This window comes from Gouania willdenowi, chromosome 3 (genome assembly GCF_900634775.1).
Source record: "Gouania willdenowi chromosome 3, fGouWil2.1, whole genome shotgun sequence".
Taxonomy (NCBI): domain Eukaryota; kingdom Metazoa; phylum Chordata; class Actinopteri; order Blenniiformes; family Gobiesocidae; genus Gouania; species Gouania willdenowi.
The window spans coordinates 31432343-31451650 of record NC_041046.1 but is presented as its reverse complement, the minus strand read 5'-3'; the positions used below and the strand labels follow the sequence as shown (position 1 = coordinate 31451650).

At 36.6% G+C, this 19308-nt stretch overlaps 1 protein-coding gene across 1 annotated transcript in view; it reads left to right on the top strand.

The window, feature by feature from the left end:
- Nucleotides 1–201: 201 nt before the first annotated feature.
- Nucleotides 202–19308, top strand: part of acsf3 (acyl-CoA synthetase family member 3) — a 45381-nt gene continuing 26274 nt past the window's right edge. Inside the window, 7 exon segments of the mRNA XM_028437167.1 lie at nucleotides 202–265; nucleotides 2018–2816; nucleotides 6704–6859; nucleotides 13008–13027; nucleotides 13029–13083; nucleotides 13085–13161; nucleotides 15404–15549. Of these exon segments, the coding sequence (XP_028292968.1) occupies nucleotides 2109–2816; nucleotides 6704–6859; nucleotides 13008–13027; nucleotides 13029–13083; nucleotides 13085–13161; nucleotides 15404–15549 (1162 nt within the window). The 5' untranslated portion in view covers nucleotides 202–265; nucleotides 2018–2108.

Sequence of the window (19308 nt, the reverse complement as noted above, 5' to 3'; positions counted from 1 at the left end):
AAACTGTGACATCTCCCCAGCTGTTGTGATCAATAAATATCATTATTAAACATGATGTCAGATAAAGGCTGTGTTGAACGTTATTAAAACGGTTTTAATAGCGAGGTTTTAATAAAACCTCACTGACTTGAGCTGAAAATAATGTACGGACATTGAGGTAGGAACCAATCTTTTCTACGGCGGACGATAAACAGCGTTGCACCGTCCTTCACTCCTCCACTGACAGACTCTTCGTGGAAGTGTGAGGCAGAGAGACGAGCTCAGGGTAACGCTGGCTTTACTAAAGACATCTCATTGAAAATAGAAAGTATTACACATTTGTTTATCTGTCGTTTTAAACGTTCTTTTGGCGAATTAAAGTGGGAGATAACGGGCAACAAAAACGTGACACTCATGTTCGAACCAATGACATAATAATTACACCAAACACTGGTTCATCACCTTAACACAGTGAGTGACACTATAATAATAATAATGGCATTTCTGTTCTGCACAAGCTTATGGTGAGATTTATACGATACAAAATTAACAATATTTTATTATTAATGATAATAATAATAATAATAATAATAATAATAATAATAATAATAATGTAGAGCTGTACTACTGTTATAAAATGTGAAAAAAAAATAGGCAAAATTTCATACTCTTTCTTTTTACCCCCCTTTTTTGTTGTCACAATGGAGGGGTCCTGAGAGTTTTTCATTCATTAAAAGGGGGTGCATCAAAAAAAAAAAAGTTTGGGACCCACTGGTCCACGTTAATGTGTTAAGAGGCTGGAAAAATGGACATCAGAGGTGTTTTTTTGGGTTAATCCGATAATGATCGGGTCAGAGCAGCCCCAAAAATTGTCATATAATAGCTAAAGAAAAAATGAAGTATTGTTGGTCGAAGTGCTAAAGACGTGTTCTTTTGTTCATTGAAAAGATGTCAGGTAGCATAATGCGTCAGTCAGTGTGGAAACAAAACATCATAGCAATGAGATGTTGCTATAAAACATGTCATTTTGTCATTTTTTTTATAGTGGCTATGGTGCTTGTCGTAAGGAAGACGATGCGCTATGGGAAGGAGAATCAGGGCTTTTGCCTTTATTTATTGACATATTTTTTTTACACACATACAAATTTGTTCTCTGCATTAAACCCACTTGCTCGAATCGGAGGGTCGAACATGGCGACACGTTACCACTCCCCAACAAGAATGCAAGTAGGGAGACGACTGTGGGAAACTTTCATCTACGTTGATGTTACACTGATGTGCCTGTTATTTACTCTCTTTATATAAATGTTACTTGATGACAGTTGTTGGTGTACTGCTGTTTGGTGTTTGAAGGGTAGAACTGATTGTATAGTTATGGCTTCTTTTTTTTAGAATATGACCCTGAGCAGTTGTAGCAGCTACAGAAGATGGATTGATTAATGGATGGCTTTGTGTTCAAATATGATATCATAGCCTATTGTTGATGATATACACGGTAATTGTCAATAAATAGAATTCCATTGCTTATATAGGGAGATGCTTGAGTGTTTACTGTATTATGCTTAATTTATCTTGGACACTTCTATGTATTTTTCATGTAATTAAAGATAAATGCTTAAATATGCAGTATAACAAGTTCCTTAACAACTCACAATGATTTGCAGGAGCATTTTTATTATATTGATAATAAGAACAAGAAAAAGTTACAACAATAGAGAAGTGAACATAAATGATTTAAATTTCTTATTTGACATCAAACTCATGTCACAAAATGACTCTTTTTTCTGTAAAATTCTACTTATCACAACAATGAACATCAATTATATTATAACCACAATAGATAATCAAGATTTTACAGTAAAGATCCACAAATGCTGAAAATATAGCTTTTACTTTTCCTGGCTGCTGACAAAATGGGTTGGTCAGGTAGGGGTAAACATCTACCTGTGCTACAGTATGTATGGTAACTTCAGTTTGGCTTCTTGTTATTGTGTTTGGATCATCTAAAATATATTTGCTGTTTTTATTTCCCTCACAGGTACCATCTAAATGAGCAGACACAAGAAATGGAACATGGAGACATTGTGACTATTTAACGGGTGATTAGGTGAACATTAGCCTTTCCAAACATGATCTCAGGCAGGAAAGCCTCTCACATGTACAGGTGGGCTTTACCTCGGTGCCAAACCACTATTAATCGAACATGTTGTCCATCAAAGCTATTTCAGTGGCCACTGGTAACGCTTGTTCAAAAAAGGACTCATAGATGGACTACAGCAACATCATCAAGAGCCAATCAGAAGCCAGTGTTTACCAGAGCTTCAGCTTTCGGTGACAGGGTTGCGATCATTGACAGCAGTGGCAGCCACAGCTACAAGCAGCTATATGACAGCAGCTTAGCTCTCGCTGGTCAAATCAGCGCAGCTCTCAGGACTGACTTTGGTGGTCTCCAAGGGAGGCGGATCTCCTTCCTGTGTGGAAACGATGCGTCCTATACAGTGGCACAGTGGGCTGCTTGGATGAGCGGTGGGACGGCAGTTCCACTCTACAGAAAGCACCCACCTTCTGAACTTGAGTACATCATCTCGGATTCCCAGAGTTCTTTGCTGGTGGCGGCTCACCCCTGTGCTGAAGCTCTGGAGCCACTGGCACAAAAGCTGGGTCTCCCATGCCTGACGATGCCTCCTACATCCAACCTGAGTTCATTAAATCACACAGACACAAAGGAGATTCCCATAAGTGACTGGGCTAATCAACCTGCTATGATCATCTACACCAGCGGTACCACAGGCCGACCCAAAGGAGCTCTACATACACACGGCAGCATCCAAGCCATGGTAAGGGATGCCTTTGATATTGTGCCTACGGATAATAGAAAACAAGTCATTTTCTCCATAGACGCATAATGCAAAGGCAGCCTCATAGTCGTTTATTCTTTTTAATTTATACATTATAACTGCAGCAGTATATATTAGTGTTTGTAATGTGTGCCAGTGCTATAAGGCAGCGTTTCACAAATGGGGGTACATGTACCCCTAGGGGTGCGCGATGGCACTACAGGGGCTACATGTGAGAGAGGGAGAGTAGAAAATTAACAAATCTAGACAAGGCAAATTTATTTGTGTAGCACATTTCATACATAAGGCAACTCATTGTGCTTTACATCAGGGATTCTCAACTGGTGGGTCGGGATCCAAAAGTGGGTCACGGACCTGTACTTGGTGGGTCACAAACCACTGGTCAAAAATAAATAAATACTTAATGTCTCTCATGTTGGACTTGTCTTTTATTTTGAAAGACCCTTTTATCTTGACAAACGTGCTGTGAAATGCATGTTGCACAGGGAAATATATAGATTTATGTTTGAAAAAAGATCATACATGTGTGTTTTCAACAGTTATTTTTGAAAAACTAAATTTGGTTGGTTGAATTCTTAAAATAAAAAATAAAATGTGGGTCGCAATTTAATGACCGTGGCAAAATATGGGTCCCAGGGTGAGACCAGTTGAGAACCCCTGATTTCCATGATCTAGAAGTGCAACAGAAAACATTGAGCAGCTTAAAATCAATAAAGAACATTAAAATCGGCAGCAAAAAACATTTAAAATCATCAGTAAAAACATTTACAATCATGAACAGACACATTACATCAACAGCAACATGACCACAAATCTCCCTCTTAATCCTACGCAGTAGAGGAAAACAGTGCCTTTAACTTTGATTTGAAAATGTTCACATTGGATGCTGACTTTTGCTCTGTTGGCGGTTTGTTCCACTTCTTTGTAGCATAGCAACTAAATGCAGCATCACCATGTTTGCTATGAACTCTGAGCTCTACTCTCTGAGATCTGCGAGACCTGCTGAAAGTGTCAGTCTTGGTCCCACCCCAGGCGTCAGATGACCGGAAATTATAAAAAAAAAACAATAGAAATAAATCTATTCAAGAACCACTAAATAAATATTTTTCAACCTTGGGGTCGGGACCCCATGTGGGGTCGTCTCGAGTTTAAATGGTGTTGCCTGAAATTTCTGAAAAATTGAAATAGTTTTTTAAAATGTTTTGATAATTGTTTTTTTTTTTAAAAAAAAAAATTTTTAATAAATAAATAAAACTATCTTAAACAACTGTATTTCTATACTTTCGCTTTGTAAAATATAAATCTAGTTCAACTAAAATGCATTAAAAAACTAATTTTATATATACACACATACATGAGCTCAAACGTGATCAAAAACATATTCTAGAAAATATGTCTTTGGGGTTGCCAGAAATGTTTGATATCAAAATGGGGTCAGCATAGCATGTCGGCAGTTCGTTAGTTTTACACAAAAAAAGAGGTCAAAGGATCGCAATTTGTAATTCCTTTAACGCGGAACTAAGTCCCGGTGAACCATCAAACAAAACGCTGCCTTGATCACTCTTAGACACCACCGCTGAGTGTGGAGCATTTGAAACCAGAAATCAAGCTAATGCTAAATCTAAGGGAGCAAACAGCCAGTGGACTGCTGTTAGAGCTTATTATAGCAGTGAAAAGAGCAAAGCGACTATGATGAAGAAAACAATGGAGTTCATGGCTTTGGCTTTGGACATGAATAAAAAGCTTCCACTAATGAACAAGTGACTGTAATAAGTGTGAGAACAACTGACCTGTGTCATGTTCATTCAGTCATTACACGTTGACTTATGAAAATGTTACACATGCTGCACTTTATTATTTTTGACTTTTAGGAGCTTTTATCTTGTAAACTGTTGCAGATTATTTTTAGATTGACATTTTTACATTTAAATATCCACAAAGCTGCTGCATTTGGACAATTTTTGCTCTACAAGGAAACTTAAAACTCAGGACACTTTATCGGTGGTTTGAGATGTTTTTTCTTAGTTTTTCCTGTAGATTATTATTTTATCATCTACGCCAAACCCTGTGATTTTCTTTATTTGTTAAACCAAAATACTGCTGTGCACTGTATTTTTGGCAAAGAGCTGAAAACAGGTCTGCAGCGTAACCAATTTATTATTAGTTTGTTATTAAGAAAGAAAGTGATATAATTATATTTGAGTTAACAACCTCATATGCAGTTAAAACAACACGTTTGTATTGTTTCATGGATATTGTTCAATGTTTTACAATAAAATAAGATTGGAAAATCGTAATTGGCAGGTCAGACTTTTAAAAAAACATGTGATCAGCCAGAAAATTTCATAGATGGCCTTGTTTTAATTAAAACAGACTCTGAAGGTTGCCAAATAGGATAGAACTTGTTGCTTTATATGCACACTTTTGAAATGTACGCGATACAAAACTCTTAAAGAATGATTTGGTCCCACACACACATTGCTTTTTTAAGGACCTAAATTATAGCTGCAAACCCTGCAATTATTCAATGTTTGATTTGACTTTGAATGTTATGAATGCGACCATTTTGAGAGAAATTATTGTTTACTTTAGTTATAATTTCTAATGAACATGTTCTCCAATCAGCCGATAAACGCGCTTTCAGTTTCAGCTTTTCATGCTGTCCCAGAATTATATATTTAATTAAAGCTTGGATGGAGTTGTAGCATTACAGTCATTTTTGATACAGGAGTAAGTTTATCAAACGAGTCATTATCACAGCTTACATGTGAGTTTTGGTGTTTAATGAGGAATTCATTTTATAATCCAACCAGGAATCAAAGTGTTTTCAACTATAGTGTGGACATGGGCAATGCAAAGGTCTGTGAATGCATTTATTAAGGAAATCATTTCGCGATATGGACCAAAACTCATATCTCGATATTTTTTTCTCAGAATGGCAATATAATTCAAATTAAGTCCGACCAGAAAGACAATTTGGGGTTAAATTTGCTGATGCAAAATGCCTCACAGGCACATTTATTAACAAACAGCTGCACAATATGTGCCACTTTTAGCTTTTTCTCCTATAAGGGACAGCACTTGTGAGTGAGTTCTGTAGTGTGGCTTGTTTAGGGGAAGGTCAGGGTTAGAATGCACACAGAAATCCATCCAACTGTGTTTTTAATGCTGTTCTGAGAAGAAGTGAAAGCAGCGACTCCTAAAACAAGTGTTTTAAAACAAAATAAGCTATAAAAACTATATATATATATATAGTATATATATATAGTATATTGATATAGGCGATATTATAATTTTCTATATTGCCAAAATAGAAAACTTGATATATCTTGAATTTCGATACATCGCCTAGCCCTAGTTCAGTGCCTTCACCATTAGGCAGAGTGATTAAACAATATTATAAACAATATTATAAATCAGAGTGAAGGGTAGGTCTGTCCTAGAGTATGGCATAATATTTGGTCCGTCTGAACCAAAGAACCTAGCGAGTTTGTTTGACTTAGACTGAATCAGGAGGACTCTGTGAAAGCTGTTAAATTCATTTCAAGTCTCACTCTGATTTTAGAGCAACAAAGAGCTCCTCTTTAGGTTTAAAACCCTCTGGAACAGGTAATAGAGAGATTTGCATTTCAAGGTTTCTGCCATTGACTTCCTCCCTGTGCTTGCTGGGCATTGTGATACAATAACAAAGAATTCAAATAAGTCAGAGGGAATCATTTGGCTCTCTGGAAGCACACCAAACGGCAGCTTTACAAATGTCTTCAATAGTGGAGACGGATGGAGGTGATTAATTTTACACGTGATATGCTGACGTCCTCCTCCCACTCCCCTTTCCCTGTCCTTCCCCTCTTGTCCTGCCCCTCCAGGTTCAGTGTCTGGTCTCGGAGTGGGCGTGGTCCAAAGACGATGTCATCCTACACACCTTGCCGCTTCATCACGTGCATGGCATCGTTAACAAGCTGCTGTGCCCACTCTGGGTGGGCGCCACCTGCATCATGCTTCCTGAGTTTCAGCCTGAGAAGGTGTGAAAGTGTGCTCTTGGTTTCTGTTTTTCTCCGTCATTAGCAGCCCTAAACAGATGAGGCCCATCACTGCCATTGGCAGCCAGATCACTTCTCAGATAGTTAAGGAAGTTCTTCAGAGTTCTTCTAGGGCCAGCGTTCCGTTGGCTGGATAATGACCTTTTGTCTCTTTTCACCGTAATTTCTCTTTCTATCGTAAATTGCCCGTTTGCTTCCTTTCTTTTTCTCCTCTTCTTCCTGCTCCATCTCCTCTCTCTTTTCCTATCACTCTCTCCACCTCCAGTTTCACCTCCCCCCCCCCCCTCTCTCTCTCTCTCTCTCTGACTGTCAAACTAAGTGTTTGAGGCTTTGTGATGAATTGCCCTGTGTGGCTTTGTATCTGACCAATGCCGACTCACGATAGGGGCTTAAGCAGTAGATCAATCGATGAGCTGACGTTGAAGGATGATAGTGCTTGTTTGGTCCTCAGTGGGGAGGGCAGGATGGTGTTCTAAGTGTGCATGTAGGTGTTGGCTTTACAGGAGAGTAAATGTAAATGTGTTGTAGTGTATGTGTGTGACTTGTTTGTTGGTAAAGAATGAAAGGCTCTGGATGCAAAAAAAAAAAGAACCCATAAAGAGCATGTGTATCTGTCAACATGGGTATCGCCGCATTGTTATGGTTATTAGTATTGCACTGTTATCCTTGACCTTGTGTAACACATCACAAAACCCTTTCTCTCATCCGCAGAAAAAAGCCTTTCTTCTCCTCCTCCTGAAGTTACAGTACATTGATGAAGTGATCGATAATCTGTCTCTTCTATCTTCTAAGATCTCTGAAGGGTAGGCTCGTAGCAGAGGCTGCAATTGATTTTTGCCAGATTTCGCCTGGAGATAGTGACAGAAAATGTCATGGCTGGAATTGGGATCCAGTAAGTCACAGAAGCTTGTAGTTCAAGTGTGTTATAGCAGACTGACGAGAGCAGATCACTGTCCTGGGGTTGGCTCGGCTCTGGGGACAATTTAGTGTTATTTGCATAATTTCCCATTGACTTTTAATTGAAAAAGAAATGATTAAATAGTCTGTTTTGTAACAGGTAGTTTTTAAAGGGTGAAAAAATGTCTTATTTTTCTGTGAAATGGAAGTGATTTATGAAAAGCGATGTTTCCCAAAGTTAATTATTAGGTTTTCTATTTAATTTTTTTTTTTTTTTTTTACCACAGTCCATCTCCAGGTGAAATACAAATCACTCACTCACTCAACATTTTTTTTATAGTCACTTGATTTCAATAATTCAAGTCATCAATACTCCGTGAAAAAGGATTTGGAGCTGTCCTAAATACTGCTTTAGCTAATAGATTACAACTTCCTCAATTATTTGATTTTTCAAATCAAGTGACTAAAATAGGGTCAAATCAACCTTTTTTTATTCAATAATTTTAAGTTCCAAGTAACTTGAGTAGTGTTCTACTATGATATTTACTATTTTATCCGGAGAGCAGCTTTCCCAGCATGCTTTGCGATGTTGTGGTTTCCTGCAGTATTAAGTGTCACCATGAATAACGAATATTGTAAAACGTGACAATCCTGGTGGCGTTTCTTCTTTAATCTTTTGCCTAATGCCGTGTTATACTTGGTTGCAACATTATTTACATGTAAATCAGAGATTACTTCAGTAAAATGTTTTGAGTTTTTATCAGTAATTCATCATCTATGACAGACAAGTTTAGAATAGAATAGATGTGTTTTATTGTCACTGTACAACATATACAATAAAATGAAGGTACTCTTCAAGAATGAGGAATGACATATAACACACACTTAAATAAAATATTGGAGAAATAAATACTGTATAAATATAGAATACTAAAATACACCATATACATTACCATGATGACATGCAATATAAAAATGGATAACTTACCTGTTGGTGAGATACATAAAAATGGCACAAATAGTAGGTTGCACTTTGATGTGAATTATTGCACATAAATAAGATTTGTGATTGCATGTTAGAACTAAAGAACTAAGGAATCAGCATAAATCAGGTTTCAATTAAAAAAATGCCTGGTTTAATTTACACATTTTTTTTCTGAACAAGTCATAATTGAGAATGTAAACAAGAAGAGTTGTGAACTAAATATATTGAGTGTTATGTATAGATTTAGTGTAAATTGTTGCCTCAATTTAGTTGAGTAGATTCTATAGGTTAATTTTTAATACAGTGTAACGAGTCTTTGGGAACCTTAAAAATGTTAAAATTAATGTTAAATTGACTGAAATAATAAGGGTCAAAAATACAAATGATAATAATTCAAGGTCAGACAAGTTTAGAATAGAATAGAAGCTTTTTATTGTCATTGAACAATACATACAATAAAATGAAGGTACTCTCTAAGAATAAGGAATGACGTAACAGACACTTAAATAAAATATTGGAAAAATAAATATAAATATATAATACTATAATAGTCAGCACACGATGTACATTACCATGATAACATGCAATATGAAACTGTAAAACGTACCTGTTGGTGAGATAAATAAATATGGCACAGATAGTGGTTGTTTGATGTGAATTATTGCACATAGATAACATTTGTGATTGCACATCATGAGCATGTTAGAATTAAAGAATCAGCATAAATCAGGTTTGAATTCAAAAATGCCTGGTTTAATTTAAAAAAAAAAAAAATCTGGATAAGTCATTACTGAGAATGAACAAGAAGAGATGTGAACTAAAAATAGTTAGTGTTATGTACTAGATTTAATGTAAATTGTTGCCTCAGTTTAATTGAGTAGATTCTATAGGTTAATGCAGTGTAACAAGTCTTTGGAAACCTATTTCATTGTGTATTTGCTGTCATTTGTATTTTTTAGTGTGACATTTGAACATTCTGTCCAGGGACTACAGATGAATAACAGCCTTCTGCCTAAATCTTGTACATTTTCTGTATGGGTATTAATGTACACTGTCCCTGTTAAATAAATTAATAAAAATGTTAAAATTAATGTTAGATAGACTAAAATAATATGGGTCCAAAATACAAATTAGATGCATTTTATTTCATACTCATTTTATTATATTATTTTATTATATTTAAGCCACTGACCCCAAATCTCAGTAAATTCAATCTTCAGATATTCAGGCGGTCCTTCTCAGTGAGATTTGGTGGGTTTGTTAACGTATCACTTTGCATGCTGGGCCGAGCAGCCCGTGAAGTGGTTTAGGATGCAGGCCAAAGCCCAGAACCCTGACCACATCCTGTCACCCAGATAGAGCCTCGCTCTTTGATGGACATAAATTGACTTCCTCTCCTCTCCTGAGTGGTCTTGGTGGAGGCGCTTCAGTGCACTTGATAGACACTGACCATGGTGGTCTCTGCACAGTTTGTTAATAATCCTCACCTCTGCTCAAAGTTTTTCATTCTCACCATGCACAGGTCACAGATGCGTGTCTGCAGATTGAGCTTCCCCTTCCAATTATGTTGTGCGTAATACTAACTGGACGTGGATTTAACTGCATTGCTTATCATTTTTATTTCAACATAAATGTTGTTTGTGCGCTCACATTAGGCAGACAAAATGACAGCACAAATTGGAAAAGTAGCAATGCCATACATTAAATTGCTGCTATATTGGAAAGGATGTGGCTTTAATTTTATAGGGACAATGGTAAACACCGTATTTCTGTGTGTGTGTGTGTGTGTGTGTGTGCGCGTGCGTGCGTGCGTGCGTGCGTGTGTGTGTACCTCTTGGTGTCTTTGAGAGAGAAAATGCAGAGTCAGCCAAGCGGGAAATTACGAAAGCGAGAGAGAAAGTAAGTGAATATTAGATGGGGGGGAAAAGGAGGGTAGAGTCAAGAGGGAAAAGATGAAGGAAGATGTAGCATCTGAGATTAAAGTAGAGGAAACAAATAAGAGGTAGAATGAGGAAAGAGGACGTGAGGATGATGTAGACTGATGAGACTGTGGAGACTTTAGTCTCACAGGAAGGATGGGACTCGTACCTTTTTCATGGCGTAGCTCCTTTCTCCTTTAGTCGACTGTAAACTGTGAACCCTGATGAGTTCAGAATACTCAGAACTTTTGTGGACACCGATTACCTCAAAGTTTTTGAGGAAGTAACTTAATATTTTGGAGTTTCCATCTCGTTAAAAACTTTGAATGATCGAAACTCAGAATTTTAGAGATTTATTTTTTGTAAAAAAAATCTCTAAAATGTAGGCGTGTGCGAGAGAGCGCAACGAGTGTTGCGCATGTGCAGAGGGCGTTTCTTTTCTAGACTTGGAGAAATCCTCTATACCTTTAAGATCTATAGGTATTCACTAGAGGGTGCTGTTGACTTGCTGTAAGATCCACACATTGACGTTTTTATAGTTTTTGTATATTTGTATATGTATAGATTCTGTTTTATTGTTTTTATTGTGCAATTTCTTACAACATGTTTACCCTCTTTTTATCCTTTAGCCCATGTATATATATATATACAGTATTCCTATTTATCCACTGCTGAAACTCTGCAAATTTCCCCTTTGTGAGACAAATAAAGGATATCTTATCTTCACCGTATTAGCCGTTTCCTCAATTAGAAAAGTACCCTATAATTAAAAAAAAGACAGAAAATCAGCCTATATTAAAAGCAGCCTATACGGCCAAAACACAGTACATGAAAGTACATGTGATGATGATGCGAGCAAATGATGCAGGAGCACACAGCAAGTTTGCATAAAATATACATTTGCGAAACAGCTCGTGTGCATTTGTGAATCTGAAATACAACTGCGAAACAAATATTTATTTGTGAACCAGTGTGTGTGCATTTATGAATCTGAAATACAACTGTGAAACAAAGCATGTGCACTCGTGAAAAACCCTGCAAGAGTTCATTCATTATGATACTGTTCTGATTCCATATGGTTCTGCCCCATAGCGTTCGGCTGTTTTCCTCCTTTTTTGACCTTTTCCATTCCATGTTTTTTTTTTCCCCTTCACATCCTTGTTCGTAGAGTTTGTATTGACAAGTTAAAAACTGTTGTTTTCTGGGTGTAACTGAGTGTACGTGAGATGAAAGAAATATTTCATCTTTGCTTAAAACACACTACAGCAGTGGTTCTCAAACTGTATTTACTCAAGTACCCCCCTTTCTCTTACTTTTGAATGCAAGTACCCCCCTTATGTCCGACTACTACATGTTGCTCAGAAATCTGTGAAAAAACAACTGTAGAGCATAATGATGGAATGAATGAGTGAGAGCACACATTTCATTTTAAAGAATCCCATTTTGTAAATACTGTAAGTACATTTTGAAACAGTATTTAGTGCCTCCTGATTTAGGGATGTCCCGGTACAACTTTTCCACTTCCGATATGATACCGATATTGCAGCCTTGCGTATCAGCCGATACCGATATTGATACGATACAATATCAGCACGAATCATACATACTTCTATTGCTTATTTTGTAGTGTGGAATGTTAGAAAAGGCTTGATCAAGTGATGTTACTCAGAGAACAACAGTCAGCAACAGTAGGAATGAGAAAAACCGACCCTTTTATTATTAACCAATTGGTTACATACATTTTAACCTTCAACAAAAGATCTGCAGTATTCTTCAATTGAATAAAATAAATAAAACCACAGTCACCTATGGATAGAAGTGCTGGAAGCATAACATTTTATCAGAGCACTTAAATTGGGGATTTTAGATGCAGTCCGATAAAATCCGATATTCGTTTTCTGGCTGATATCGAACCGATTTTAATATCGGATCGGGACACCTTGTCCTTAATAGATTTTTTCTATATTTGTATGTGTTGCTGATAGAAGTGTAAAAGTGTTTCTCACTCTGTGTGTGTGTTTTTGGTGTCATTGTGTGTATTTTGTTGTTGTTTGTTCTTTTATTATTCAGTATGTTTTTTCTCTTATTTTGTGTGTTTTTCTTGTCGTTTTGTGAGTTGCTGGTAATGTTTAGTATGATGATCATTTTTTAACAAAGTATAAACATAAAACCCCATATTTTTAATGCCGTCATTTGTTAATTTCTCTCTCTCTCTCTCTCTCTCTCTCTCTCTCTCTCTCTCTCTCTCCTCTCCTCTCCTCACCTCTCAATCGGGCAAGGGCCTCTCTCGTCTCTCTCTCTCTCTCTCTCCCTCTCTCTCCTGCTCCAGGTTTGGGAGATGCTGCTGACTCCAATGCTCCTGGGTAAATGTGTTCATGGCAGTGCCAACTATTTACTCTAAGCTGAATCCAATACTATGATCAACACTTCACACAGCCGCACGTCAAGGACTTTGTTAAGGCAGTCTGTAAAGACAGAATCAGGTACGAGCTGTGAGATCAAAGCACTGACTAAAAAGATGGATCTATTTGTGTTTTGACCCTGTGTTTAATTAGTAAGGATTCTTAAGGTACATGTTACAGTTAGTTTGTTTTCTCCTCCACATTCAAGTTCAAGGAGTATTAAGACCTAAACTAAAGCTCAACACGAGTCTACACTAAGCCCTTCTAGTCATTGTGATAAGAAATCACTGCTATTCTTTGTTGTTTTGTTGACGCCTAATGCTCTCATTTGCTTGTATAAAGACTAAAACTTTTACTTTAGATCTCTAAAGCAACATGTTTGCAAAGACTTCATTCATCTGCATTTGGCTTCACTTCTTTTAAAACTATATTGACTAAAAGGCAAGTTTCTAGAACAAGTTCGACTTCTCTATGAGTTTGGTAGCGTGCCCTCTGCCGCTCTACATCTTACCTTCCGTTTGTGGATAAATGAGTGAAGTCAATGAACAAAAAAGCAATAGTATTCAAGCTTTATTTTGACTTCTTTTGTTCATAAGATTAAGGATGTTCTTTGGCTTTAAATTATTTGAATACTTTTGGTTGTTATCACAGCTAATTTGCATTACTTTTCAAATAAACTCTTAGTTTACAACAACCAAAAAGTTAAATCTTCAGATAAAATGTCTAAAATTTGTAAAAAAAAAAAAAAAAAAAAAAAAAGAAGAAAAAGTCAGCTCCAAATGGGCGAGTTGGATTTCCTTCCGCTACTTGACGCCTAAAAGAATGAGAGCTCCTCCCTCTCAACTAGCTCACAGCTGAAACGAACACTGCGGTTTAATATTGAATATCCACCTTGACGTGCAGTCAAGGTAGGCAGTGCCTACCTGGGGGTGAATTTACAGTATATTTTGATTATTTGTTTTATTGTAATATAATTACAATTTATTTTTCCATTTACAGTGCCTTAAGTTTTGAAAGTATCAGCATTTTTGTGATTTTCATCATAGCCCAAATGACTAAACTATAGCTAGTGGGCAGGTTAACGCTACAGGCAGGATGAGAAACGATAAAGAACTTTTCTTGAGAAAAAACGACAGCTTTTAAAAGATGGGAGACCAACACCTGAGTTACCAGACCTTCAGCAAAGGAAAGGTCAGAAAATGTTTCGTAGTTTCCTCAGTGAATGGTACAAAAGGAAGGATTGACTTTGTGGATGCTCCTCACTGAGGCTGTTCTAAGTTGTTGTTGTTGTTGTCATTTTTTCCGTGTTTCTGTGTTTCCAACACAAACAATGAATGCGCTGCCGTGTCATGTGATATATCTTGTTGGGAGAATATGGAGGTGTTGAATAATTTTTTAAGTTTTTTTAATGGTGTTTTACGATCTTGATTTTGTTAGATTAACACTTGCCAGCCGAAACATATGAAAATGTCATTGGTGTTGACATTGGTGGTCTCGATTTTCAACGCCCTGCCTACCTAATTCTAGTGCTCACGGCACGTCACTGAATATACATTATACTTTATTGTCATATATGTAAAGCTACATACACGAAATGTGTGCATTTAACCTCTCTCTGAGGAGTAGTGGGCAGCCACGGCCTGGAGCAGTTCCATTTTTAGTAGCCGTTATATCTCCTTGTATCACATTTGACTTGATCTGACGTGTTTGTGACATAATGCAAAGCATTAGTTGGACAAAACAACCGGTTATCATCTTAAATGCACTATTCATGTAGTTAATAGAGATGAGGAGGAGAAGAAACTGATTGAGCAGCTTAACACTGATGAGTGTTTGAAGCAGCTGAATTACTCCGCTGCTGCTGCTGCTGAGATAAACACACAGCCTGAAGCGCTGAGACGGACTCACAATAACATTAGCCGCTTAAATAGCCATGTGTTTTACTGTAAAGTGCAATTTTTTGGCTGAAAACAATAGCAAAAGTGTGTGGATAGCAAAAATAAAATCGCTTCGGTGATCACTGATCAGCGTCTACAGACACGCCCACTTATGAATATGCATAAGTAGGCCCCAAAACAGCCCGTTTTTAGAGCTGCTCAGAAGGTCACTTTTCAGAGGCTAAAACTCTGGAAAACAGGCAAGTTTGGGAAAATAATCCTGTTGTTGAGGTTCTTAAAACAAATGGAGATGGGTGAAAAATAGCATTATACTGGAGCTTTAAGCTGTTGAATGTTTTTTGTTGCATTTTTTGATCATGTGTAAAGCTCATTGAATTGCCTTGTATATGAAATGTGCGATACAAATACATTTGCCTTGCCTTCAGGTTGATGGTTTCAGGCTCAGCCGCTCTTCCACTTCCGACCCTGCAGCGCTGGGAGGAGATCACAGGACACGTATTATTAGAACGTTATGGCATGACTGAGATCGGCATGGCGCTGTCCAATCCGCTCAGAGGCCCACGCATCCCAGGTACTGAGGTCTGACTGACTGGATAGATGTTTACCCACCCACACACTTACATATAGAAAAATACTGAAGAATCAAGTGAACCAAGGTCACGCTTTCAGCAGATATTTTTTTTTTCCACTGGGTTGTTTATTCCAGGTCTCTCACTCTGATGGATAACTGTAATGTCATGCAATGTCAAGTGTCAAAACACCAACCCACACACAGAGGGTAGGTATTTGTCCTCAACCAAGAAAAGTGTGGTGAGGTTGCTCACATGTTGCTGCTACGACAGCAGAAGATAAAGCCACAATAATACTGTTTTCTAACTCAGCTTCACTGCCTGATAAACAGTTCCGTTATGTCAATGTTTCGATTCTACATTTTCACATAAACTACTGTACGAAATAATCATTTCATGCTTTTATGATGCCTCCAGTCAAATTAACCCCTTTACTAGACATGCACTTACATAACAGTGTTGCTATGAAAGAAAATAATTTGCCTTTACAAAAGCAAAACTGATACACACCAAGTGTACCAAATAAAAATGCAATAGTAAATGTAAATTTACATTAAGGCCTTTGTTTATCATCGAGTCATGCTTCATCAGAATCACCTTTGGGTGGGTTGGATGTGACTTTTTATTAGCCAAATATTTAGCTTATACAGTATCTCTTTTCTTTAGGCACATTCGCAGCAACACCTGTTTTTTTTTTGTTTTTGTTTAATTTTCTTGCTTTACTTTGTTCTTTTGCATGTTTTAAATGTGCTCTTAAACTCAGACTATATAAGGGAAGTCTGATTAGTTTGCTTTAAAACCGAGTTTTTGCAACACTTGCTGTGATTTAATGAAAGTATGATTTCTAGTGTTCAGTTTATAGTAAATAAAGCAATGACAGCTGGTGTGCTGCTGTAACAGAGATGATGGTTTATGTGTCCGCATGGTAATAAAATGTAGTCTTTGATATATCGTTTCAACCTTTGATATCATTAGAAAATCAGCAGATCTAAAAAGTAATTGTTGAATATAGCGAAGCTTTACAGTTAAGCAAACAATCTTGTAACACCTGTCTTATCCAAAGCTACACGTGTGTGTCAGTGACATTTATAGTTAAGTAGTTTTTAGTAGTATAGGGAAATAAGTGATTTATTGTTGGCTCTTCTGAATGTAAATTGTATTTATGTACGGTAGTAAGAATCAATAACACGCATCTTTCTCTGATGTTACTATTGTGTCCCTGATAGGGATGTAACGATTCACTCAACTCCCGATACGATTCGATTCACGATACTGGGTTCACGATACGATTCTCTCACGATTTATTTTACAAAATGGGACTGTAGACAAATTTTTTTTTTTTTGGGAAAAAAACTAGAAAATACTGTATTATTTTCCTTTTATTTTTCATTGTCAAAATAATTCCTTGATAAACAATTCAAAACAATGCAATTTAACTAAAAATAAATCTTGAATGAAATAAATAAAGGAATAATACAAATGAAAATGAAGCCTATTAATTTAAATTCTGGTTCTATAATAAACAATGCAAAACTGCATAATAGTTCTTTTTCTTTTAAAAGTGCAACTGAAAATGTATTTGTGCCTTAACAATTGGACTTTAAAAAAAAAAAAAAACCGTCATTGCACTGATTATGTCATATTTGTTTGGACCAGCAGAGGGCGCTGGTAACCCAGTGGTCGGTTGGCATGCAGATATCTTGCAGTGAAGAAGAGAAGCTATGCTAGCAGACAGAGCTAATAGAAAAACGTATCTTTTACAGATATTCAAGTAATATTACAGATATTCTTTCGGTGCTAAAGGGGTAATAAATCATTTATTAACATATTTAAGAGTAGAAGGCAGCCAGAAAGAAAGTATTAGCAGACTCCGCCCGCCGTCAACACTTCCGGATAGCGCCCTCTGCTGGTTAAAAAAAGTACTGCGATTAATTTTTCAGAAAATCGATATCAACCGTGATACCTATGAATCGATTTTTAACTGCCTTACGATTAATCGTTACATCTCTAGTCCCTGATGTTTCCCTCAAAACTTTAGCTCAATGGGATTATTAATCAAAACATTTTCTGTAATCGAATATCATGAAATGTGGTAAATTAAATTGAATTAGAAATTATGATTTTTTTATAAGTTACTGATTGGGATGAAGTTTTAATTTAAATACATTTTGTTGCATGTTTGCCCATACACAGAGTAAGACAAATTAAACCTTCTTTATACATATGGAGGAAACGTTGCTGGATGGAGACTCTTTTAAAATAGTTTGATGCTTTTTCCACTTCCTTCAGGTTTTATGGAGTAACTTAGTCTTGCGTGCTTTGCTGAACTTAAGTTGCTTTTGATGTGAAGTCAAAATTAAACTCGTGATCCCAGTCACTGTCAAATATTAACAAAAATGAGTTCTGGAAATGAGGTCAGACCCATTTTGTTTGCTTTCTTCGACTGTATTTTCCTGTCATTTCCTGTCTGTGTCACGACACCATCTCCATCTCTTCCTGGTCCCCAGCCACCGCTGCCTTTTACTGGTAAAGCTAATTAGCTTGTGAGTGGATTGGGTAATCCACAGCCGATTGTTTCGTGAAGGCAATGTTTTGTTTGTTTTTTGAGGAAACTCAAGCAGCCTGTGTTTGATTCCTCCCAGGTGATTTAAAAAGAATGGGTTTAATATACTGTATGTGTGTTGATATTGACAATTCCTCTCTAGCAGCCTGGGAGTTTGTTTGTTTTTTTTTTTAATGTTGGTGTAAATTGAGAAACACATCAGTAAGGCTTGATAGTTTTAGCTGCAAATTTTGCTATCCTTTTAGTGTTGCCAAAAAGACTTTGTGTCACTTGTAAACCAGATTTTTTTTAACTACATGTCAGTAGACTTGATTACATTAATTGGCTACAACACACCACTTGATTTTTTTTTTTTAAATCAAGAATGAGGTATATATTAGGGATGTCCCGACCAACTTTTCATTACGATATTTGCAGCCTGGGGTATCGGCGTTACCGATATTTATCCGATATCAGCATGAATCTTTTTTTTTTTTCCTTTAATAAAAAAATAATAATTACTTATTTTGTAGTGTGAAATGTTAGAAAAGGCTTGATCAAGTGATGTTACTCAAACAGAAAACAATAGTCAGCAACAGTAGGTATGAGAAAAACTGATTGAAAATTTTACCTTCAAAATATATTAAATTGAAGGAATTGGGAAAGAAAAAAAATAATCGACAAATCTGAAAATTTCAGTCTGATATCCGATATTTGTTTCAGGCTAATATCGGATCGATATCCGATATCGGATTGGGACATCTCTAGTATAAATTGCTGATATTCAATAGCTGACATATGTTTGCATTTATCTGTGTAAGTGGCCTATCCAACCTGTTCTACTAAGGGTTTGCCTGTGTGATCAGATTTTCTGCTACAGTCTTTGTATAGCTTGTTTTCCATTTATTCATGGTTTTAGGGCAATATCCATTTCATCACACCACCAGGTAGATTAACAATTTTTGCTCTGATTGCACAGTGTCTTTGAGCTTTATTGTCTATAGCATTTACATAGTGACAAAAATGTCAACCAATTTGTTAAAATTGTCTTCCTCGTGCCTCGGTTTGCCTTTGATCTTTGTGTTTGTTTTTTTATCCTAGGATTCATTGTTGAGTAAAAACACTCACACGTTTTTCATTATCATTCTGTCTTGTTGCTTTGAGATGCTTTAAAATGATAGAATGAATGCACTTTAGATGATTGGTTCTAAAACTGAAT